We start from the raw sequence: 24,764 nt of genomic DNA on the forward strand, positions 1-24,764 counted from the left end.
CTCACTTTTCTCAATAAATTATATTGCCTTTTTCTATGAAAAAAAACAAAGTTTTGTCATTGTGTGTAATTTACTTCCACACAGATGCAAGCATTACATCATTATGCTGATAGACTACACAATATGTGATAATCATTGTGCTTGATTGAGCATGATTTCAATATAAGCCACAGTAAAGTGAATAATGGTATTCTGCCGCTCCATCTCATGGTCCATCATTCCTCACTTGATATTTATTGTGGTTCAACAGCTGGTTGGACCTTCCACACGCTGACCAATAAGATCAGACGCTGTTATCGGCAGAGGAAAAAAAAAAATCCTTACAGTCGCCATGATACAGCAGCGGAAACGGGTGAGAAGTAGCTAGAAAACAAAAGAGAACACGCAGTCGTCCTCGCGATTTGGTATGCTCTTGCAGGTAAAAATTGAATCCTTTCTGTTATAACGCACCCATTTTCACTCAATTGATCAAAATTTTATGTGGAATGTTAGGAGTGCTGCCGTAATTTTCCGAAATGGCACTTATTTAATAGGAAGTCGGTCAGCTTCACATAATTAGGATGTTAGCTTTTAGCCAATAAGCTAACACAAGCTAAGCTAAATAGCTCACAATTGCTTTCAAGTCCAGCTTTGTCGCTTTGTGTGCACTGGGTTCCTCTGTTTATCTCCGTGATAGTGCTTCTTGCTAGTGGAAGCTAGCTAATGGCAGCTAACTAATGCGTTGTTGCGTGGCCTAGTGTTTATGCGCAACTCAGTGTTTTGCTATTATATAAAGCGAGAGTGCACGTTATCTTTTAATATTATTTAGTGTATTATCCATTTACCCACTTGAAAAGGGCGTTAGCGTCGGCTAACTGGTAAATTTTGTTTGTCTGTTTTCCATCGTGCTAGCTAGCAAGCGAGCTAGTTTGTTAACTAGCGTTTGTTATGTATAGTTCGATAGCTGCCTAATTAGGTTAAGCTAGACTAATCAGTTAGCGTCACTAAGAGGGGAAAAAAAGGGCTAACCTAATTTTTTAAAACGTGGTTTCATTATTGCACAAATTAAAGCTTCACACTGTTAAGAGCCTAGTTTTTCAAGTTGGCGTGGAAAATATGGATCTACAGTTGTAATTTTTTTTTTTTACGCTGTTAAATTATGTAACTCCAGCGAAATCACGGTGTTTATAGGGCGCTCTTGACATTTTAACAGCTCCATATGAAGGACACTCATTGCTTTATAACCAGTAAACGGAAACTTACGACTTTAATCACATCTTGGTCAAAAACTTGTAGTTTTTGATTGGTCGCGACAGGTACCTAGGCTAACCTGATGAGCGAGACACATTACTTCAAACTTAGTTTGGATTATTTCAGGCTACATTTATGAGCTTGAACTTCATTTTTAATATACTTTTAGTCTGTTGGTGAATAAAAATTAAAATATAAATTATTTCTCTAGTGTGACAGGAATGCCCAAGGAAAAATATGACCCGCCGGATCCCAGGCGGATGTACACAATTATGTCCAGCGAGGAGGCAGCAAATGGGAAGAAGTCATACTGGGCTGAGCTGGAAATCAGTGGTGAGTATCTTCATGGTGTTTGTGCTTGTGTAAATATCTCATTTGGGGGTTTTTAAATTTATTTTCCCCCTCATATATTTTTTTTTTCTATTGCTTTGCACAGCTGCAAACAAGTAATTACTAAATCCTCACTATCAAAGAGAAATATTGCAAACAAGTTTTTTTTGTTTTGTTTTGTTTTTCTCCACTGTGAAAGCAGCTCACCTGTTTTGACTTATTCGTATCAGTGGGGAACAGTTTTCTTTCACATTTATCTTTGTGAAAACAGAGTTGGATTCTTGGACTTATTGTCCTGTTTGGCCTTTTCCCATTTTCGCCACAGGCAGAGTAAGGAGTCTCAGCACAGCCCTGTGGTCTCTGACCCACCTCACTGCCCTGCACCTCAGTGACAACTCACTGTCACGCATCCCGCCAGACATTGCCAAACTACACAACCTGGTGTACCTGGATCTCTCATCCAATAAGATCAGGAGCCTGCCGGCAGAGCTCGGCAACATGGTGTCTCTCAGGTAAGTGATAAATCTGTATCCTAAATTGGGTTATAAAGGACGATTTCCTTTATGCTGCTGATTTTTACCACTGTTGTCACTCTTGTCCCATCTGTTGAAATGTCTCACTTTAATTTAAAAGGCTACATTCATAATCAGTTTAACACTGTCAAGTAATGCTTGTAATTTTAAATGACTTTCGGAAAATGTTTTTGAAAGACAAAGATTTTTAAGTATTTAATTTTAGTCTTAGAACTTTAGTTTCTAATGATCCACTTCCCATCTGCCCTCCACAGGGAACTGCTTTTAAATAACAACCAGTTGCGGGTTCTGCCATTTGAATTGGGGAAACTGTTTCAGTTACAAACACTGGGGTTGAAAGGTGAGTGGCTCTTCAATGTTTTTGTAGCCATTCTGGACTGGAAATCCCTCCATTTTATTATTCATTTATTTATTTATTTTATTTCTCTAAGAATGCAGCAGCAGTAGAGGGTGAATTGGCAGTGGTGGCAACTGATGTTTATGTTATCATTTTCTTCTGTTATTAAAGACAAACTTGAAATAGGATCATACACTGTTGTTTTAGACAGAGTAACACCTGTTGGCAACATTTCATTGCATGTACAGTAACCTAAATGTTCCACTTGAGTAACATTATCCTGATTTCCTCGTGTGGGTGGGTGGTTAGGGGTTGTACATTTTCAGTGAAGTACATGGTTAAACACGTGTACAGTTGAGACTCAAGCGGAAATGAACAAATGCTCATTAGTAATGACATGTGGTATTGACATGTACAAAATAATAAATATATATGTACTTCTGTGTCCCTTTTTTTTTTTTTTTTTTTTTTTTTTTTTTTCCCCTCCTCCTATGTTTAGTTGGGGGCCCAGGAGGTCTCGGGTAGGGGAAACACTGATGATTTAGCCTGATTTGCTTTTCCTTCAACAGGAAACCCACTTGCACAAGAAATTCTGAGCCTCTACCAGGAACCTGATGGCACGCGGAGGCTGCTGAGCTACTTGTTAGACAATCTGGCGGGGGCTATAAAGCGCAGTGAGTGTCCCCTCTCTTGCTTTTGTGAGAATTGTCAGCATATGTTGTCATTTTTACTGAAAAGGTAAATCAGGAAGCAGGTTCAACAGATCGTGTGTGTGTGTGTGTGTGTGTGTGTGTGTTTTCTTTAAATAAATCACTGTTTGACAATATCATGTTGATCCCTACGCTGAACCATTTTCCATAAACTCAGTGCCAACAGAACAACCCCCATCCCGGTCGTGGATTACACTCCAGGAATCTGATCGAGCACGGCCCTCGGGTAAGAACGAAATACACACAACATGACTTTGAACAGAAATACCTGTATGGTTTTTGTCTTGTGTGGTTGTGAGTTTCAGGATGGTATGCAATGCAGTGATCAGTTGAGCACTGTGGCTTTAAACCACAAATATTTGGTAGATCCTAAAAAAAGTGGTTCAGACTGCAACTCATTTAGACAGCTCAGACCTGTTAAAGATGTACACTGCGCACAAGTGTCCTCGTAGTAGTATACAGTCCAGAGAAGACTGTGTCATCAGGTTACAATAGTTGGTAGTGGATTTGTAAACGATGACATCAAGTCTGGAAGCTACAGTTATGTAAAGCACAAAGTTTGATGTAGTTTAGTATGGATCCAGCTTGCATCCACATTTAGTCTATACTGTATAAGCGTTGTTTCGGTTGCTGAAGCAAAGCAAAACAAGTCAAAAAGAACAGCTGATCTGATTCCTGGTTTGAAGATGTACTGGTAGTTGATTTTAGTGCTTTCTGTAATGATGAGATTTACTCAGCATTTTTTTTTTTTTTTTTCTTTTACTGTTGCAAGCAACTGCAGATTTGTGGTTCTTTTGTTTGTTTTTTTAATGTATGTTTAATTGTACCTGTGTGCACAGTTTGATAAGATGTTTTTGTTTGTTTTTCTCCTGTTTGTCTCCTCAGCATTGTTCTCTGTGATGTGCTACAATGTGCTGTGTGATAAGTATGCCACACGTCAGCTATATGGCTATTGCCCCACTTGGGCTCTAAACTGGGAGTACAGGAAAAAATCCATCATGCAGGAGATCATGGGCTGCAATGCAGATATCATCAGCTTGCAGGTGAGAGATGTCAAAGTTTCTTTCGCGGTCTCTTAATTGTTTCTATTTTGTTTTCTATGAAATGGATCCAAGAAATTGGTCAAAAATTTTCTCATGACCACACACAAACACACAATTCTGTCACTCATTATTTTGACAATATCACATTTAAATTGTTATGCTAACACTCTAATAAGAGTACTATGTTCAGTTGACAGTTGTGAAAATTGTGATGTGTTCAGTTTAATGGACAGTGTCAAAAAATTGCAAACTTTTCTTTTGTGGTTGAGTGCTTAGATTAGACCTTTGTTTGCAGCTAAATATTCAGATGCTTCTATTGGAACTAGTGATCCTTATGTGTTTGTTAGAGGCCTAATTCGTTGTTTTTTTTGTTGTTTTTTTTTTTTTTCCCATTTGTTTGTTATCTATTTTATTTTTAAATACACCACCTGTTCATTATAAAGACACCACTAGATGGGTTTTTATTTTCTCTGCAACCTGTCTTAGGACCGCTGAGGGGTAAAGACAAGCACATATACTGAGTGAAGTAAAACTAGTTTTGAGATATGTTTTGTTATGGATGTAGCAGCTATTCTTGGGAGGGGTCATGCCGGCTAAAAGGCAAAACTATACAAGCTGGAGAGACTTGTATTGGTTTCTGGGAATCTGTTCCAAGCCTGGCACATTTAATTTGGCGCATGATCATCAATACTAAATTGACTACCAGTTCTAAGCAGCAGAGATTTGTGATGTTTTCAGGTGATATTTATTCAATGGACATGTAGGTTAAATTATATTATTGTCTTACTTTCCTTGAACCTGAATCTTCTGGTATCACTTTCAGTTTTATCATTTATCAGTGTTGTAATCTAGTTTTTATGTTTTCCATCTGTAAAACTGTGTAAGCTCAAAACCAGATTTTAAAACAGAAAAGTCTTTAATATGTAAACTCTAGTCTGCGTCAAATTAAAATGTTACACTTTTTTTGTGAAAACAAACAAAAAAATACAAATAAAACATACAAACTAAATGAGTTTTGGAAATTTTAGATATAAAAGAATAAAAAGGTGGGAATTGTATTGCATTTCAAATGTGTACATACCCCAAGAAGTGTTTATTGGGAGCGCTTTAAATTATGTCTCGCACAAAGATGTTTCTCCTCCTCCAGTGTCATCCCCAAAGATCACCATTAGTTATATTGTGCAGATTTTTATGGGTATTTTTGATTTTATCACACACTGTCTCTTACCCATCCTGTTAATAAATGTCTAATGTAGCCAGATGGCCTTATCTTTAGAGGGGGTTAACTGATGTACTTCCATGAATAACAGCCTTTCCTGTTCACCCTGCGACTTGTTTTTTGCTGTTAATTGCAGGAAGTTGAGACAGAGCAGTACTACAATTTCTTCTTGCCAGAGCTGAAGGAGCAAGGATACGACGGGTTCTTCAGTCCAAAGTCACGAGCCAGAACTATGTCTGAGTCGGATCGAAAGCACGTGGATGGATGTGCAATTTTTTACAGGACAGAAAAGTATGTGTCTATAGTTTTTGTCCTGTGGCAAATATTTCTTGGCTTAATAGCTGGCAGTGATTTGAGTTCCTGTGGTGAATTAGATTGAAACTGCTTCACTATATTCACTAATAAATCAATCTCCTTGTTTGCCAGTGCTTAGTGATAAAACAATCTCAATTAAACCTGACGTCACTTAAGGTTGTCTGAGTGACCGATGTTCCTGTTAGGTTGTCTCTAGTGTCCACAAAGTGGATGCAGTAGTTCTCAGAAGGAAATGAAATATCATGTTGTAAAGTCCAGTCTATTACACTGGGAAACTGTAACCAATACTTAAGATATGCATAGCAATACTTATCAGTTTAACTACACTGCAAAGGAGAAAGTCTATTAGGTTTTTATTGTAGTCTCCAGACAGTGATGCCATCAGCCATATCATGCAATTACCAAAAAGGCTAATCTAGCTTTAGCTTAACTTAAAGTTTAACTGTTGTTTTCAACTTGAAGTGAAACTATTCTTTTGGTATGTGTAGTCTTGTTTCAGTCTTTAGTGGTTAATGTAGTTTGTCTTTAGTAATGCTTGGATGAAAGCTAAAAGGTTTATTCATATAGCAGCTAATAGTAGTAATGTTTTTATCACTATCAAAAAGTTCCATCATAAAGACAATATGTGCAACAAAAGGTTAAACTGAAATTATAAACCTCTTAGCATTTTGTTAAAACTGTTCTAGGGACAGGAAAAGCTTTACATGTAGCTTTTATTAGCATTCAAATAATTGTTGCTCACCTCCAGTTGTCTCTTTTGGAGAAGTTGTGATTTACCAGAGAAAGCACACAAAATGCAGTATGAGAGAATATAGTTGAGTAACACTAGAAGTCAGTGAGGTTTAAAAGAATAAATAAATATATAAAACACACCATTCATGTATAATTTTAACCCCAACCTCTCAGGTTTGAGGTCCTGAACTCCTTCAGTAAGGTGATCAAAAGCTTCTGATAGCAAGACCATGAAATGAGAAACCTTACCTGATTGATATTTGGCTGCTCTCACATCCAGATCATCATCTTGGTTCTTCTAACCTCTTGTGCTCTCACAGTGACCTGAATTTTTGTGTGAATCATCATAAATTGTTATGAAACCTGGGTTCCCAAACAAGGCTGAGTGGTTTTCAGATAGTTCCCAAGTCTAAAGGCATCCAGTTGGGTGTAGAGTCAGAGGACGAGTATGCGTATTTCTTTGTAGCATTCAGACCAATACAATATTTATGGATTTTGTTTTTAATTTTATTTTAGTTTGATTACAAATAATATGTCAGTGGGTAGGCTCTATTCATCAGGCTGTGTATTTTGAAGTGCAGCAGCCCCCCCTCCCCAAGGGGGCTGCTGCCAGTATCACACAAAGTGAATGTGAGAAATGCCAAATATGTCAGGTTTTGATTTCTATGGACCTGTTAATACGTTGTATTTCCAACATATTATGACTTTTCTATTTATTTCTGCTCATCTCTGCTTAGAAAGTGTTTGAAGTAGCCCTTTTCCCCCTGTTTGTCTTTAGGTTCAGTGCAGTGCAGAAGCACACAGTGGAGTTTAACCAGCTGGCCATGGCTAACTCCGAGGGCTCAGAGGCTATGCTGAACAGGGTGATGACAAAGGATAACATTGGGGTAGCTGTACTGCTTGAAGTCCGCAAAGAGATGATGGAGCTCTCCTGTGAGTAGACTGTTAAGATCAGACAGTTCTGCCCTTTGTACTACAAATTCCTCTTCTTGCTGAATTTTATTCAAGAGTGGTATTGCAGAGGATTTTGGTGATGATTATGCCAAGGGCAGTGTGTTCAGTTTGTCCTAATGCTCTTAGTACCACTTTGCCCTGTTAAACATGCCCCCCCTTTCTTTCTCTGCCACTCATTTCAGCTGGTAAGTCTCTCCATGGCATGGAAAAGCAGCTGCTCCTTGTAGCCAATGCTCACATGCACTGGGACCCAGAGTATTCTGATGTCAAGCTTGTCCAGACCATGATGTTCCTGTCAGAGGTGAAAAGCATAGTGGATAAGGCCACACGCAGCCTCAAGTTGTCCTCTGCCTCTGGCGAGACTAATGCCATTCCAGTGGTTCTGTGCGCTGACCTCAACTCCTTGCCTGACTCGGGTAAGTAGGAAAGAGCTTAGGGCTGTTCGATATAACGATATATATCGGATGACGATATAAAAACGTCTATCGTTTCATTTTACGCTATCGTTTGTTTCGTGGTGTTGCAAAATAAACGGCAATATTTTTTTCATTATTTTGATGGTCACTGTAGTGGCTATATTAATTTCCCAAAGTTCTCTCTTTCTCTTATATTTAATATAACCATACTACAGACGGACAAGCGCTTGTTTTTATGTGTTGTCGTTAGCAACAACGACGGTAAAACCACCTCGTGTCCGCTTGTTTATTTTCCACATAAACCTTTCACAATAAAGCTCAAGATCCTGTTGAGACTTTTCAAAATAAACTGAATCACGTGAAAGATGCAGAGTATTTACGGATGAGAAGCAAAAAAGAGCCGTCAGGTGCTAAAAAATAAACCTTAGACTCAAACGTTAGAACAGGCTTTTCCCCGCAGCACGCTGTGTAATAAATACTCACAAAGAAAACGGCGGCCGTTACAACCTATGTCTAAAAATGTATCGTTTCATGCATCAGTTAAAACACTCGACTCCAGGTACGCGACGCCCAGCTGGAAACACTTCACGCAAGTCGAGCTGCCCGACGTTCACAGAATTTACAGAAAATATTACATTTTTGTGATTTATATCGTTATCGGACGATAGACGTCTTAATATTGGGATATGAGATTTTGGTCATATTGCACAGCCCTAAAAGAGCTGTACTCGACCTGCTCTTAAGAAAATATTTTATGTAGAGTGCACAGATTGTCCATAAAATTGTGTACTGTCAAGTATAGTGGTTTTTGTTTGTTTTTTTTATTATTATTATTATTATTATTATTATGCTTAAAGCAATGTTTTTACAACTTTGTACTCATTAAAACCTTGTTGCAAAAATACCACAATGTAAAACGGTAGTAATTAAAAATAGAAGTGTTTGTAAGTAGAGCAGGGCGATATGACCAAAAATATTTATCACGATATACATTTGAAAATTTGCGATAACGATATAACTGACGATATAATTGACACTAGACAAAATACTTTACAACTCCACAACTGTATTAGTGCAAAAAACCCCATCACTTAAACAAGCAGCTGTTTTTTATGTGCATTAAAGTTACATTTTTATATAACAGTGCAAATTCCTTGCGGACAGTTTAACCAAAAGGCATTTCCAATGGAAACTGGCCGACATATCCTCAGCATAACCATGTATAATATCCACAAAACTTAAAAAGAGGTTATACACGCATAATACGGTAATATTATGTTGAAGCACAGTACGTATCACTCCGCGAGGCGCCCGCCTACGATAGCCGTAATGCTCCGACAATCCAACAAGCGGTGCGGGTTCGTGGCTTAGCAAAGTCGTACTAAAACATTTGACAGATATTCGAGCGCCGTGTACCACATAAAATCATTTCGAGGTCAGTAAACGCAACCAGAATTCATACATAAGGCACACGGGATTATAAGGGGCACTGTCGATTTTCAGAAAAATCAAAGGATTGATTTTAAGTGTGCCGTATTTTCCAAACAACACGGTAATAACGACGGCCCGCTAGCATGCTCTACCAAAAATAGTGCTTTGTTGTGTGTCTGACGGACGAAAGCTAAACCAGTTCCACACCACTGAAGTTGCAGCATTTTTACAAACCAATTCTGGTTCATCCGTTTGATTTAACGATCCACTTTCGCTCTTCTCATTCTGCGTCGCCGCCATGTGCATATGTAAACATAGGCACTGCGCATGCGCGTTTTACCCACATTCTATCGCGATATTTCATTTTCCTATCGTTGCCCAAAATTACACCGGTATTACCATGAACGGTATGATATAGCCCAGCCCTATTTGTAAGGATCTTTTAGTATCTCCTAACAGTATTATTTGTTATACCATTTACAAAATATTTTCTCTAATATAATTATTTGGTATATTTCTAAATCTTAAATAATTAAATAAATAATACTGTTGGAGTTGTCTTAGGATAATACTTAAATATCAAACCAAACAATGTTGCTCTTCAGGTGTTTATGGCCACAGTTTATTTATCTAATTAATTATTTATTCTTATAGTTGTGGGTTTATTTTGTTTGTTTGTTTATTCCCTTTGGGGGGGGCTTGATCTCTTAGAAAAAAAAAAATCAGAACATGAAGTAAACAAAGTGGATGAATTCCACATGATTATTAAGTGGAAAATCTAATTGCCAATAAAGGGATACATTAAGTCAAAGGTTCTTGTTTTTGTTTTTTAAAAAGCATGATAAATTAAAACTGTCCAGTAAAATTTGTACAGTGGTTAAAAGACTCTATTATTAGCCTATTTAGTGGTTATGCTTTATTCTTCTGACACATTGGCACATTAACCTTCATGCCAGGCAGGTTTGAGGGTGTTTGAGGTGCCTCCAGTGAAGGGCTGAGTTTATATTAACAGCTGATTAATGTTGTTGCTGCCGAACATATCTCAGTGAAGCGAGTAAAGGATGGTTAAATCTGGCACGTTTAAAGATGCTGACAACCTTGTTTTGCCTAATTTTCTCTTGCCTTGCAATTGAGAATGGGTTTGATTGTAAGTGGATAAATAGATGAAAATAATTGTTGCGTTTGGCATTCATATAAACATAAATTACATCAGTATTTGCCTTTTTGTGGTGGTGAACAGAATTATTAGCCTGCTCACTGCATACAGTAGTGCAATATATTTAAGTTTTTTACTATAGTCAAATTTGAGTTGAAATAACAATGGAGTCTCTTTGCAAACTGTGCAGAGTTTATTTATTTATTTTTTCCCCTAACTAATAAAAAATGTTCTATGTTCTGCCACCTGTTTTAATTTTTAAAAATATTTTCATAGTGGGATAAGTTCTCTCTTTTTTTTTTTTTTTTTTTTTTTTTTTTTGTTGTTGTTGTTGTTTGTTTCTGTTTTTAAATGCTGATGGTTCAGTTCTTCTCTGTTCAGGCGTAGTGGAGTACCTGAGTACTGGTGGAGTGGACTGCACCCATAAGGACTTCAAGGAGCTCCGTTACAGCGACTGTCTGACCAGATTCAATTGCAATGGCAAGAACAGCACGTCCAATGGCAGGATCACCCACGGCTTCAAGTTAAAGAGCGCCTATGAGAACGGCCTGATGCCTTATACCAACTACACCTTCGATTTTAAGGTAATTGCACATATGTGATGTTTTTTTATATTAAATGTATTTGGGGTTTTTTTTTTTTGGTTGTTTGTTTTTTGTTTTTTAATGATATTGAGGACCAGTCTGTTCTTGAACAAAACTGTGCAAAAGTCACTTCTCTATTTCCCTTTTCAGGGTGTCATCGACTATATTTTCTACTCGAAGCCTCACCTGAACGTGCTGGGTATCTTGGGCCCTTTGGACCACCACTGGCTTGTAGAGAACAATGTCAGCGGCTGCCCACATCCACACATCCCCTCTGACCACTTCTCCCTCTTTGCTCAGCTGGAGTTGCTCCTGCCCAACGTGCCCCCCCAGGTGAATGGGCTCCATCTGCCGACACGCAGGTAGTGAGACCCTGCCTAACCACCAGGGGGAGCCTCTCCCTCTCAACCCTCCTCCTTCCTCCCACTACCAGCTCTTCCCTCCACCAAACTGAAGGAGGAAGACATTCAAACACAACCTGTAAAATATTCATACAGTGAGGTCTGGCTGACAGGGATTTCGTATAATGTTATAGATATTCTATATTTTTCTTTTTTTTTTTTTTTTTTTTTTTTTTGTTTTGTTTTGTTTTGTTTTTTTAACTGCTCAATTCAGTCCTGTTCGTGTACCATATTTTGTGTTTTTGGACTCCCTTTGTTCTCAAAATCCACCAACCCTACACACTTCGCTTCTGTCTTTTAAAATAAGAAGGGATGGTAGCTCATTCATATTTGTCACTTAGGGCACTGTTTGGTTTAAGAGTGAGGGGGGATACTTTTTTTTTTTTTTTTGTTTGTTTGTTTGGCTGAAGGAAATGACTTTCCACTGAAGAGCTCCATAGCTGATGGTCTGCATGTCTGTCTGTCCTGTATAAACCTGAAACCAGCAAAGACAGCAGACTTGTCAGTCTCAATACTCCATCCTTTGCTTGTGCTAGTTCTCCCCTACACTTTGGGCAGCCAGCTTACATGATCGGTTTTCTAGGATACACACATTTGTTGAGGCAGATGTGTTGGGATTAGAGCAGCTTTTTGCTGGTAGTTTAAGTATCCCAGGAGGCGGATGTAGCGCAGCTCGTATGAGGTGAGATTTCCTGCTGTCATTCTGTGGTGCTGAGGCCTTTTGTGTGGTCATGGCCTCCCGTGGTGCTACAAGATAGTCTACACCTCTGACCCTGGACCTGGTACTGCTACCAAAATCCACAGATGCCTAGAAAACAAGAATCCCGAGCTTAGGTTTGATGATTCACACAGACTGTGTGTAGTGCTGAAAAGCCACGATGTGAAAATTTGATAGATGCTACCATCCTGTTTGCTGACAATTTCACCCCAGCCTGTATAGCTGTTAGGTTAGTCTTGTGCTTAGGAGCTCATGTGGCCCATGCGTCACCTTTTTGTTTTTATTTTTTTGTTTTTGTTTTTTTTGACCAAGCGGTGAGGGGATTTAGGCTGATGGGCAAAGCGATTGGGGAGTGGGGGCTATTACCAATATTTGTCTTGATTGCTTTTAGGCAGGGACAGCGAGTAACGGCCGATACACGGGAATAAAACCAGCATTCCTCTCACTGTCAGGAGTTGCCATCCAGCTCCACACATGCCACACACACACACACACACACAAACAAAAACACCACACAGGTAATTTGCAGGCAGATCTGTAGCACTGAGGCCAGTAGTGACTTTCCCCAGCCATAAATTCCATACACAAAGCCGTGGTTTTTTTCACAAGTGTTTGTACAGAATAGAAATCTAGACTCAGTCTTTACATGATTGTATATGAACCACAAAAGACCTGTTTTCTGGCGTTTTTTGTACGAAGAGTAAATTATGATCAGAAAAAAAGATTGTATTGTAAACTAAGGCTAAATTTTTATCCAGTTAATGTTGAGATGAATTGATATTACCAGCTTGTACAAAAGACGTAAGAAGAGATTGTTCAAGGCGTTCGCTGTCACAACTTTGCACTTCCTTGAGATTAACTGTAATTAATGCATCGGTATATTTTTCCCCTTTCTCTCTGCAGTTTTTTTTTAATGATTTGCTGGCATTTGCTGAGATGTAAATAGACACTGAGTAAACTGTTGCTTCTTGCCCATTAACAAAGCCATTGATCCACACCGCTGCCATCACTTCTGACAAAAGGATACGCAAGGATGAGTTACATCTGTTCATTTCTATAACTTGCTCAATAGTGATGTAACTGGCAAAACCTATATAAACCCCACATATATGTACATCGTGCCTCACTGTAGCAGTTGACGTTGTCTTGCACTATTTACATGCAACGAACGCCTGAACAACCTTTTCTCCTTTTATTTTTAAATACTGTTGAGACATTTGTGAAGATTTTATGTCCTTTTTGGTTTTTGTTGTTTGTTTTCCTTTTTTATGAGCTGTGACAATGTTATGATGATGTGTATATCCTTGCTATTCATTAAGCTCTCTAGTAATCAGGTATGCTTTCACTACCAACCCTTTCTCCTTTTCTTAGGAACATGAGTAGGGTTTCCTGTCTTTATAAATCCGCTCATGTTTTGCTCTCTTTTTACACAGCTCCATGCCCATGCCCCCAGAAACGCATAGCCCCTAGCTTTCCCCTGCCCGGCCACAATTGAAACCTCCCTAAGCCTGTCCATCAACCTAACACCTCTCACCCTAAACTGCCCATCTTGGACTCTAACCTTTCGACTATCTTACACAAGCTGCATCTTTTAATCCCCTTTGCTCAACCACTTTGTATAGTTTTCCTACCCTTATTACTGCAGCTATAGTGCCATTTGTGGACCCTCCCCTCCCTCTATAATTTGGAAAGGGTTGAAGGTCCTCCTTTCTCCGCTATTGGATAAACAAGGGATGAGGGTCAGCAAACTTAGGATGGGCTAACCTGTTGCTTATGAATTTGATACATCTTTTTAAAAAATGAATTAAATCTGTCACAAGCAAGATGGCTACTCAAACAGTCACGCTTTTATACAGATGAGAAGCACTTAGTAGGTTCATACGCAGCTCCCTTCACTCCCTTCCCTGCTGTATTTGTAGTAAAGATCTCATTACTTTAAATGCATTGAAATTCAGGTTTTAAAGCGAGAGGGAAGCACCTAAATAAGAAGAATAAATTTGGTCTTTTTTTTTTTTAATAATTTTTTTTTTTTTTAATGGATGTGTTGTTTTTTTTTGTTTTTTTTTTTTGTCTTCTTCTTTCCTGAATGGCATTAGTATTGTAGTAGATTCAAAGGGTAGCTTTTTTTTTTTTTAAATATTCTTTTTTTTTTTTTTTTTTTTTTTGTAAAGTGTGAATAAAAGATGTATCTCATGTTTCCTTTCTTAACAGATTGAATTGTGTTTGTTGATGTGTAAATCATGAATTCTATGATGGTGTTATGTTTGCTACGTTGTTTTTACTTAAACTCAATTTTTCTTTCCCCGTTCGACTCATCCCATCACAAACCAAATCCTCTGTAGAAATCATGAGACGTAGTCTTTGATGGGTTGATCAGAAGTTGAATGTTCTGGATAATGCCTCCCACAGTGAAGGATGGAGAGCTTACTGGTGGGGGTAAAAGGAAAAACAAATCCCTGCATCATTGGTAACAGCACGACTTTGAGCACAGGGATATGCAGTTTTAATTTTTTCTTCTTATTTTACATTTCAGCTTTATTTTGGATCTTGCATGGCACTAGCAGGAGAGTGCTAGTGCTTGTAGGTTAGGGCAGCAGAGCTGTCTTCTAGTGGCTGCAGTTCAGTACTAGAAAACACTTTTTTATGTTTTTTTTTTTTTTTTTTTTTCTCCTTTCTCTTTCTGTGTCTTTCGATTCTTTTGTGAGAGGTGTAAAACATGTTAAGCTAATGATGTGCCGCTAGACTGGTCCTGTGATGATTTGAGTGCTACTAGTCTATCTCATTCTGTTCTCGTACATCACAGTGGTTAAATCTGTCAAACTAGTTAGCTACTATTGACAAAAACGTCCTCTTCATCATTTCTCGTTAAACCACAGATGGCTTCAGACTGAATCTTGTCAAATCAAAGCTGAGTTGTGACACCCTGTAAGCCCCAGTGACTAATCACTTTTTTGGCTTTTCCTTTTTCTTCCTTACATTGTTTCATTTTTAGGTGTAAAGAGATTTTAAAAGTTTTTTCCCCTGTATATTTTTTTTTTCTTTCTAACCTTCTCCCCAGGCTGCGTCTCTTTGCATGGGTGCACACCAAAGCTGCTCGTAGTTCAGTTCTCCAGTCTAGATCCAGTTCAGGGTTTTTTTGTTTGTTTTGGGTTTTTTTTTTTTCTTTCTTTTTTTCTTTCTTTTAATCCAGCTCATAGTTTTCATGAAATGTAGGGCTGTAAGGAAAACAAAGCACTTTTGTCCTTTTCCTGAACCACATATTCACCCGTTTTCATGCTGTAGTTTGAGTTCTCAACCTGACGGCTCATTTCAGATGCATCCCTTCTTTTTTTTGTCCTAAAAACTTGGCAATAATACCCAGAAACATTCAAACACATTCAGATTTTCTTTAAATGTTTACCTGGAATATGTAGCTATTTCATCTTTCACAGTGTGGTTGTTTAATTATTTTTAAAACTCCCATCTTTAACCTTCCAGGTTACCTGAACAGCATTTTTCTTCTTTTATCATCCATCTTGTATATTTACTCATCTCCTTCTCCCTGCCAATCTAGTGGTAGTTGTTCAATGATCAGGATTGTCTATCTGTAGTCAGCTGAGTACATATATTGATCTGTGTCACTGTGTTTATGCACTGGACCAACTATTGTTTACCATTCATGAAATACCAGCAAAAAAAGGAGAAAAAAAAAAAAAGACAAAAACACTTGCACAATGTTGTAGAATGTCCATTAACCCAGATGAGAAATCAAGGCAGCTGTTTTCAAATCAACACATACTGTTTTAAAATGAAACTGAATGGTAAACAATGCTTTCCGTTGTACCCCCTTAGCCGTCCTCTCAATTCTCTTTGGACTAGTTTTTATTATTTTTCGTTTCTTTTATTTTTATTTTTTCTTTGACTACAGGTTCTGCTCGTTTCCTTTACACCTACCTATGTATTTTCCTACTTCTGGTTGAAAATAAATTCTGTATTATCTGTTTCAAGCCGTGTCACCTCTTATTCTTTGCAATGGATATTGGAAAATAAATTCTATATCTGTTCTCCTTGTCGTGCCTGCTTTTTCTTCCCTCGTTTTACTTCCTCCCAGCCTTTCTCGGGTTTTGGTTAACACTTGCGTATTTCTGTTCCTCTTCCTCGGCTGGTGACTTCATCAGATGTTACAGATGTTGCCAACAGGAGATCACTGGCTCAGATTATATATAGTTTTCTCACGGCTCCACACATTTTGAAGGAAGAAAGTCAGAGATTATATTTTATATTATAGCTTAAACAATGTCAGTTATTTATGAAACTTGAGAGAAAATGAAGCAATTTCGTCTTCTGAAAAGCAAAAGTGTGGTCTGTCCATCCTGATGGGGGTTTTTTTTGTTTGTTTTTTTGAAATTGTAGGAGACCCCCGTCATTCATTTTTCTCCAATTCCTCTAGTCCACCACCTCACTGATAATGAGCTGTGTATCATCACTTTGTTGAACCAGGCTCAGAGGCCCCGCCTCTCTGAGCCTGGTTCTCCTGGAGGTTTCTTCCTGTTAAAAGGGAGTTTTTCCTTCCCACTGTTGCCAAAGTGCTTGCTCATAGGGGATCATGTGATTGTTGGGTTTTTCTCTGTATGTATTATTGTAGGGTCTACCTTACAATATAAAGCGCCTTGAGGCAACTGTTGTTGTGATTTGGTGCTGTATAAATTGAATAAGCTGAATTAATTTAAATTTGCTGTCCCCTCTAAATAACTCGGCATGCAGCCATTATTGCCTCAACTGCTGGCAATAAAAGTGAGTATACCCCTAAGTGAAAATGTCCGAATAGTGCCCAATCAGCCGGTTTCCCTTCCTGGTGACTCGTTAGTGTTACAAGGTCTCAGATGCAAATGGGGAACAGGTGTGTTGAATTTGGTCACAGGAAGTTCAACATTGCACATCATGGCAAAGACCAAGATAAATGAATTTGGTTCAGATGGTGTCAGGCGTGTGTGGCAGCAACCAGGTGAGGAGTACAAAGACAAGTGTGTCTTCCCTACAGTCAAGTATGGTGGTGGGATGTCATTGTTTGGGGCTGCATGAGGGTTGCTGTTGGCACTGGGGAGCTACAGTTAACTGAGGTAACCATGAATGCCAACATGTACTGTGATATACTCACGCACAGCATGATCACTTCTCTTCAGAAACTGGGCCACAGGACAGTATTCCAACATGATAACAACCCCAAACATACCTCCAAAAAGACCATGCCTACAGACTTAAACCCTATTGAGCATCCTCAGATGGAAGGTGGAGGAGCGCAAGGTCTCTTACATCCACCAGCTCCATTATGTCATCATGGAGAACTGGAATGTTGTCCCATGAAAAGATAGAATAAAATATTTACAAAAAATGTGAGGGGTGTACTCACTTTTGTGAGATACTCAAAGCACGCCATGTTTGTCACCCCACCTGATAATGTGGAGAAAGCATCAATTTTTTTCAAAGAACAAGAATCACTCAATACTTTTTTCTATGATATCTTCGGTTTGTGGCTCTCTATAGACAGGCGTGGGTTTTTAAAACTGCAAAACTGAGCGGTACAGGCTTGCAACAGTGAGGTGATAATTCAATATTTTCAAACTAGATTCAGGAGCATCGTGTGGCAGTTGTTGCCGTAGCTGCAAGTGTGTCACACAGCTGGCGAAGGCTGGATTATGAGACCCAAGGGTATGCAAGTTTGCAGGTTTTTGTTCCAGCCAAGCCTTCCTCCAGCTTCATTAGAATATGTGAATATCTGCTCAAAATTAAAACCTGCACACTCACAGCTCTCTGTGACACACTTTTTCCAGACTGTGGGGCGAGGAGGACTGTCTCGGTTGAAGCACCTGTCTCAGCAAGCGCGCTCACCCCCTGAAGTGTCCTTTAGTAAGACACTAAACCGTTAACAGCGCCGCGGGTCCTGTTATCTAGCTGAGACTGACCTTTGGTTTTCCTCCAGAACAGCAAATGAAACTAGAATTTCCCATTGGGGATCAATAAAGTTTAACATTAACATTTAGTACCTTAAGTAGGTTGGGGATGACAGTTTTTTGCATTAACATTCACGGACACATGATGGAGCCAGAGGATTACCTCTGGACAAGCACAGCGCACTGATCTGATCCTGACAGCAATGTGAAGAATGGAAAAAATCTCAGATGTGCCAATTAAAATCTTAAAAAATGACCTAAAAGAAAAAAATCAAAAAGCACCTAGTGTTAGCTCCCTCTCTCAGCACTCCCTGATTATTCTGATGCTGGCCAATAAATCAAACCCCACTCCAAACTGTTAGCCAGAATAGCAGAATAACAGAATAGTGTGTGCATGTAAAAAAACAAATAACGTCAGAACTCTGAACAAATGCTATTCTCTCATAAGTTATCTTAAATAATCTTTAAAAATATACATAATTTTTTTTATTCTCAGGACTCTTAACAGTTTGTTGGTCTGGGGCATTTAGGTGTGTGCTAATGCTGAGATGTCATAGTGTGCAGCATCACAATTGGTGAAAACCAAACACAGCGTATCAGCACAGATACCTCCTACCAGCTGTCAAGCACGGTGGTGGATGTGTGATGGTTTGGACTTGTTTGCAGTCACTGAGTCAACCATGAACTCCTCTGTGGACCACAGTATTCCACAGTCAGAAGCTAAGGCCTGGCTGACACTGGATCATGCAACAGCACAATGATCCCAGGCACAGCACCAAATTGACAGCAGAATGTATTAAAAAGAAAGTATCCAAGTGTTGCTATGTCTCAGTCAAAGTTTAGACTGTTTGAAATGGTGTGTCAGGACCTGAAGACAAGCAATGCTGTCAGGAAGAAGGGGGCCAAAGCTGTTCCACTATAATGTGAGAGACTGAAAAAGTCATACAAAAAACAATTATTTCAAGTTATTGCAGATGGTGTTTTTACAAGCTGCAAGTACAAGTACTTAGTAGTTACACTGTATACAGTATGTTGTTCACATGCTAAAAATAGTAATTAAAACTGAGTGATTCCTTGACTGATTATTAAGTACTGCCACTTATTGTTATTCACATGTAGGCAAAAGGAAAATAACTAGCAGTCTTTCCCCCTTTTCTGTACCTAAATATGAATGAAGGAGTCTCTGTGTGTGTATGTGTGCACCTGCCCCTTGCGTTTTTTTGAAATCCCTTCATCTACTTACATTATGGGTGGATTTCTGGCCATCTGAGTGCGGTGTGGAGTGTGAAGATCTTTGGCTAAAGTGTTTTCTTGTTACACTTTCACTTCCTCAGAGGTCCTTCTTCTTCAGAACGTACTGAGCGTGCAGCTGATTCTTATCTCAAACTGTGTGCAGAGAAAATGTTGTTTAAATTAAAGTTAAATGTTAGCTGATGCATACAGGCTAACATCAGTTTATATATCGTCAAATTGAGATTACAGGCCTCCCTGAGCCTGATTCTGCCAGAGGTTTCTTCCTGTTAAAAGGGAGTTTTTCCTTCCCACTGTCACCACAGTGCTTGCTCATAGGGAGGTGATCCGATTGTTGGCTTTTTTCTTTTGTTGCAATATTATTGTGGGGTCTTTATCTTACAATATAAAGCACCTTGAGGCAACTGTTGTTCAATTGAATTAAATTGCAGCTAAATGTTGGCAACTGAAGCAAAAGTGTACTCAAGCTGGGGGCAAATTGTGTGACATAACTGACACACAAACCCTCCTGATATTAGCCTTTGTGTCCTTTTCCACACTTCGATCCACATAAACAGATGATCTGTTTACAACATAGTGCTAGATTAGGGAAACTATGGAAATACTACAGATGTGTTACTGTTGAAAAGAACTGGCTGCAACAGTATCCAACTGCTATCTGTGAACACGGTTGCAGTTTTCTGAAGATCCTAAGCTAAGTTATCACTGTGCTAGTATAGTTTAGCTGTATTAGACATTAAAAGCCAGCAAATTAGTCTTTACTGCTATTAGCATCAGCTAAGATGGCGCTGTTAATCCATACAGGATTTCCACCTGTGGTGTTTCTATTAAATAAAGTTGAAAGAAAATGTTTGCGCTATTACATGGATTGACTTTCAAAGACAAACACAATCCACCTAAACTAATAACACACAAACAGGGGTACCTTTCAGGCCATTATTGAACATGCTGAGTAAACAGTCACAGCACACAAGGCAACAAATCTGTGAACCGCTCTGCTTAAAGTGACTTCAGTTATGTTGTTCCACTTAAGGAGATGAAATAGAAAATGTGGATTACAGATTCTGCTCCCCATAAGTAAAGACAATCGAGTGTGTTCCTACCACACAGTGGGAGTTCAGGAATACAATATTAAAACACAGCTGTAAATAAATATTTTACCTTTATCTGAAGCATTTCTCGAAGGGAACATTTTAAGCTTCTATGTCCATTACTTTATTAAAAAAAAAAAAAAAAAAGCCTTTTGAAATCAGATGATTCTTGTCAATGCGCCCTGAAAAAGTAGAAGTAGATGTTTTCTCAAGGACAAGCAAACGCGCTCGATTTTAAGCTGCTAAACTTTGTAATTGTTATAAATTCTGTAATAGCTATTGATTTATAAATCATTCATAAAAGTGCGTTATTTTTTCCATTTTTGTTTTGTTTTTCTTATACAATTCATGTTTGCATTGAGGATTGAAGTCCTCCCAACTGTCAAAGGATGCCTGGAGAAAACCTGCACAGAAAGGCCCCTGATTGGCTTGTGGATTTAAAATCTCACCACTGTGCCATTTATTTGGATTTTCTTTTAAGTTTTTGACTCTTAAAACAACAGGCTTATTAATCAGTCCAACAACCAATTGCATCTTTCCTCATGACTCCATGCATGCTTTGAACAGCCCACAGTGTTGCTCAGAATGCAACATAACCAGTCTGTAATCAGTGTGACATCCACTCCTGTTTTGTTTCTTTACTGACTGTATAAGCAAATTAACATCTTTCAAACTGTTGTGGTTGCACCAGGTTGCAGAAGAAATCCCACCAACAAATGCAGGCAAACCTGGTCTCAAAACAATATAAAATAAGTGTCCCTGTATTTTTGTTGAGTTGTTAGTGGATGCCCACTTCTCTACAGTTAATAAAAAGCTTTTAATGCAGGAAAAGTTGTGTGCAAAAAGCCACATGGATCATATTTTTAGCCCAAAATGCTCCGTGAGAGTAAAAAACATTCTCACCTTACTGTTCTCATATGGAAACCAGAGGCTTTCTAAACATGTTGCCTTAATTCAGTCGATTATTTTAATGTGTTTAAAATGGGAGTTAGGAAGTTGGAAGAAAACATTAAGGGTTGTCCAAGAGGTAATTTTTGCTCTCGAGGTCATGAACTAGTTCTTGTTAGAAGTGGAATTTATTGTAGTGACAGCTAGCCAAATGTGTTTTTCTGTGTCAGTGCATCAGAAGGAGGACGCTAGTTCATGGTGTTGACGTGGCAGCATGATTTCAAAGGCTCTGCACTTTCTTACACATGTACTCTTTCTCTGTCTCGCCACTGTTGTTCTTACTTTTTCCCCCCTTCCCTCCTTTGCCCCCCACCCACCCTCCAACCACCTCTTTTCCTTTTCCTCAGAAATTCCTGCTGGTGTGTCTAAGTGTATGTGTGTGTGTATGTGTGTGTGTGTGCTTACACGCTCACGACTACTGGGCCAGTTGCCGTGTGATGTGCAGCCAGCTCCTCCTAACATTTTCTCAGAATACTTCTTTGGGTTTCATGGTTGTGGATTCGAGTTGTAAAGCTCCAGAAATGAGTACATGAAGTATATCTGCGTGTGTCCAGCTGAACATTGGCGTGACAGACCAGACGCAGGCCTAACAGAGCCTGGCCAGTGCTTGGACCCGAGAATCTGCGTGACTGGAAATCACAAAGAGGTTCTATTAACAGTTGCTGAACAAAAACCAAAGAGAATGAAACACTCTGGAGAAGAAGTTTGACCAAAACATTTTATTGTGGAGGTAATGACACCTGCTCATTTGTTTCTGTGTTAAAAGTACATGCATGTGCGTCTGTGTGTGTTTAATACCCTGTTTAACTACAGGGTGTGACTTAGTTATTTTCGAAGGGATGCTGGGATGGGAGTTACCAGCACTAGCGTTGGATAAAAATTGTACTGTAGAGGGGGAAAAAGCATTTTATCATAATCTAACCTAAAGGTATAATAAAACTATTGTACTCCTATGTAGACATTTAAACTTTGTGCAGTGTTCCAGGCTAACCAAGCGCAAGAGAGTGATAACAGCTATGGCTGAGCTACCTGGAGAGTTAATGACGAGAAAGAGGCATTAGCATGAACAAAGCAGTGAGTTGTTTCATGGCGGCAACATTTTAAAGAACAAATAAACACTTTAACCCAAACCTGTGGAAAAGTGGCTCAGTGCATACACACTTCGTCTTGTCCTCTGTTGCCTCCTTTCTCTGTGTTTGTGTCTCAACTTTGCCACTGGTCAAATAAGCACACTGATCTGCATTTTTTTGTTCATCCATGACAGACAGAGGGAGGTGCTAAAAACAAAAAGAGTAATATGGTTGCCACTTTATAATAGGGTTCATGCAAATAGACATTGTGGGGGATACTCACCCACCTCCTACAGAGAAAAAAAATAGGCAGAGGGCAGAGTTTCTGCAGATGAATTCACCATCACACAGTGGGTAATAGGCTGTAGTTGAAGGAATTTGGGATTTTTTAAATGACTGATTAATTAATTTTATTTCATTCCAGTCATATATATATCCCAAACTAAACAATGTCACAGACTAAAACATATATGAAGAAAGACCATGATACTGTGGATGTAATAAGTACCACGATAAGATAATAATAAAAACTAATCATAAAGATCAGCTTATTTCCATTGTGGACCTTTTGGAAGCATTACATGACAGAAAGCCCAACAGAAAAAGTGCATGTAAAAAAAAAAAAAAAAACAGTCACAAACTGGCTGACTAGAATTCTAATACATTATTTAACCATCACATTAAAATAGCAAACCTTACCTTAGTTATGCCTGTTACAAAGTAGATACTGAGTTGATTGTGCAACACTCTTCTTTGTGTTTAACAAAAATATTAACATTTTTGCCTAAATTCAGCATATTTGCACAGAAGCATGATTTGTTCCAAAGTTTTATATTGTAATTTATAGAGTTTTTGTCTCTGTGTTTTAATGCTCAGAGTAACATATGGAAAGTCCCTGAGAGACTGCAAAGAGGTCTCCAAACCATTATAGAAGTATTGCTATGAATATTATACATGAGGTTTAAAGATAAGTGATCCACCACTACTGGAACACTTAACCATTTTAGTCTACAGAAGTTATTAAACACCAGACTTTGCTGATTTGGATAGTTAAGATCAGTTAAGAATATAAGGTACAAATTTATTTTGAGGTTTCTGTAAATGTGTATTGGGTCTCTCCTGAAGGCCGCTAAACCATGACCAGTTTGGTAAGATCAGAGCAGAGCATAACTTTTACATTTCTTTTGATGAAAAGGATGCCTTCTTCCCCCCAGCGTAAGAATCTAAATGTTGTAGTTTACTTTTAATACCAGTTGTACACATACTTATTCTAAATTGCTAGCAAATTGGAAGGTTTTGGTTAATAGCAAAAATATATTTTCAGTCTACCCTACATGGAGTGAAAGCTTGTTTTCCTCAAACCAAAGGCTAACAGATTATAATTTCAGACACAATTGAATTATTCTTGGGATTTTTTTCACTGACTACAAGAGCAGACACAGCCTGAGCCGCGTTTTCACTCCATGTAGGGTAGACAGAAAATATATTTTTGCCATTAACCAAAAGCTTCCAATGTCTTAATTTCCCTGTTTCTATTGTAAAGCACATTGGTGTACCATTGGTTTTTTAAATGTGCAATATAAATAAAGTTGTATTGTATTGTATTGTGTTATTAGCATAGATGGGAAAAAAGTAATGGGCATAAAATAGAGCCTTGTGGTACACCACAAATAACATTTCCAAGAGGGGACTTTCAGGAGCCATTGTTTGAGTCCACATACTGTTTCATTCTGATAGATAGGATTTTAGCAAGGTATAGAAATATCATCTAACCCTTTTGGTTCTAATGTTGCTTCTAGAACAGAAAGATCCAATCAAAAGCCTTTTGAAGGTCAGTCAATACAGCATCAAACATATTAAACCTTAGTTTTACCACAAAGGTATAGAGCAGTATCAGTTAAACACCCTGGTTTAAAACCTCTAAACCTAACTGGCAATATAGGTACAAAACTAGAGTGACATTCAAAATTGCAGTCTCCTTTTTAAACAACGGTACAGCTCTGCCAATTTTGAAATCAGCTGGGGCAACTTTAGTTAATAATATATGTATGAAGACAGGGAGATATTAGCTGTAATCTTATTGTTATATTTAAATACTGAACCTAAAACCAAAATTTCTGTTCATAAAAGTGAAGAATATTTTCTTTAACATTGCAAGATACACTTTTGGTAATACCCAACCGTTTTTTCTTAAAACCCCTTTTTGCCTTTAGCTGCTGCATGGTAAGTAATATTTCATAGCTTGATATATACAGCATGAGAATTGCTGCCATTCAATTTTCTGAACTTTACCCAATCACTTTACTAAGAAAATCACTGTACTGTACTGTACTGGTAGTGTACCTTGTTTAAGCCTATCAGCAGC

General features: G+C 38.4%; 1 protein-coding gene across 1 annotated transcript; it reads left to right on the forward strand.

Annotated features, from left to right (window-relative positions):
- Positions 1-251: 251 nt before the first annotated feature.
- LOC100693731 (CCR4-NOT transcription complex subunit 6) lies at positions 252-16,152 on the forward strand. Its single transcript, XM_019367002.2, has 12 exons — positions 252-418; positions 1,442-1,563; positions 1,886-2,072; positions 2,348-2,433; positions 3,000-3,104; positions 3,298-3,366; positions 4,026-4,183; positions 5,539-5,693; positions 7,228-7,382; positions 7,586-7,819; positions 10,788-10,990; positions 11,141-16,152. Exons 2-12 carry the CDS (start codon positions 1,452-1,454, stop codon positions 11,354-11,356), a joined length of 1,680 nt encoding a protein of 559 aa, XP_019222547.1. The 5' UTR covers positions 252-418; positions 1,442-1,451; the 3' UTR covers positions 11,357-16,152.
- The last annotated feature ends 8,612 nt before the right edge of the window (positions 16,153-24,764 follow it).

The sequence above is a fragment of the Oreochromis niloticus genome, linkage group LG2 (genome assembly GCF_001858045.2).
Source record: "Oreochromis niloticus isolate F11D_XX linkage group LG2, O_niloticus_UMD_NMBU, whole genome shotgun sequence".
NCBI classification, from domain to species: domain Eukaryota; kingdom Metazoa; phylum Chordata; class Actinopteri; order Cichliformes; family Cichlidae; genus Oreochromis; species Oreochromis niloticus.

What these genes read in the sequence shown, in the direction of transcription:
- LOC100693731 (XM_019367002.2), top strand. Translation starts at nt 1,452, where the DNA reads ATGCCCAAGGAAAAATATGACCCGCCGGATCCCAGGCGGATGTACACA. An exon ending in GGCTGAGCTGGAAATCAGTG is followed by an intron (nt 1,564 to 1,885) that starts GTGAGTATCTTC and finishes TTTTCGCCACAG; the next exon opens with GCAGAGTAAGGAGTCTCAGC. An exon ending in ACAAACACTGGGGTTGAAAG is followed by an intron (nt 2,434 to 2,999) that starts GTGAGTGGCTCT and finishes TTCCTTCAACAG; the next exon opens with GAAACCCACTTGCACAAGAA.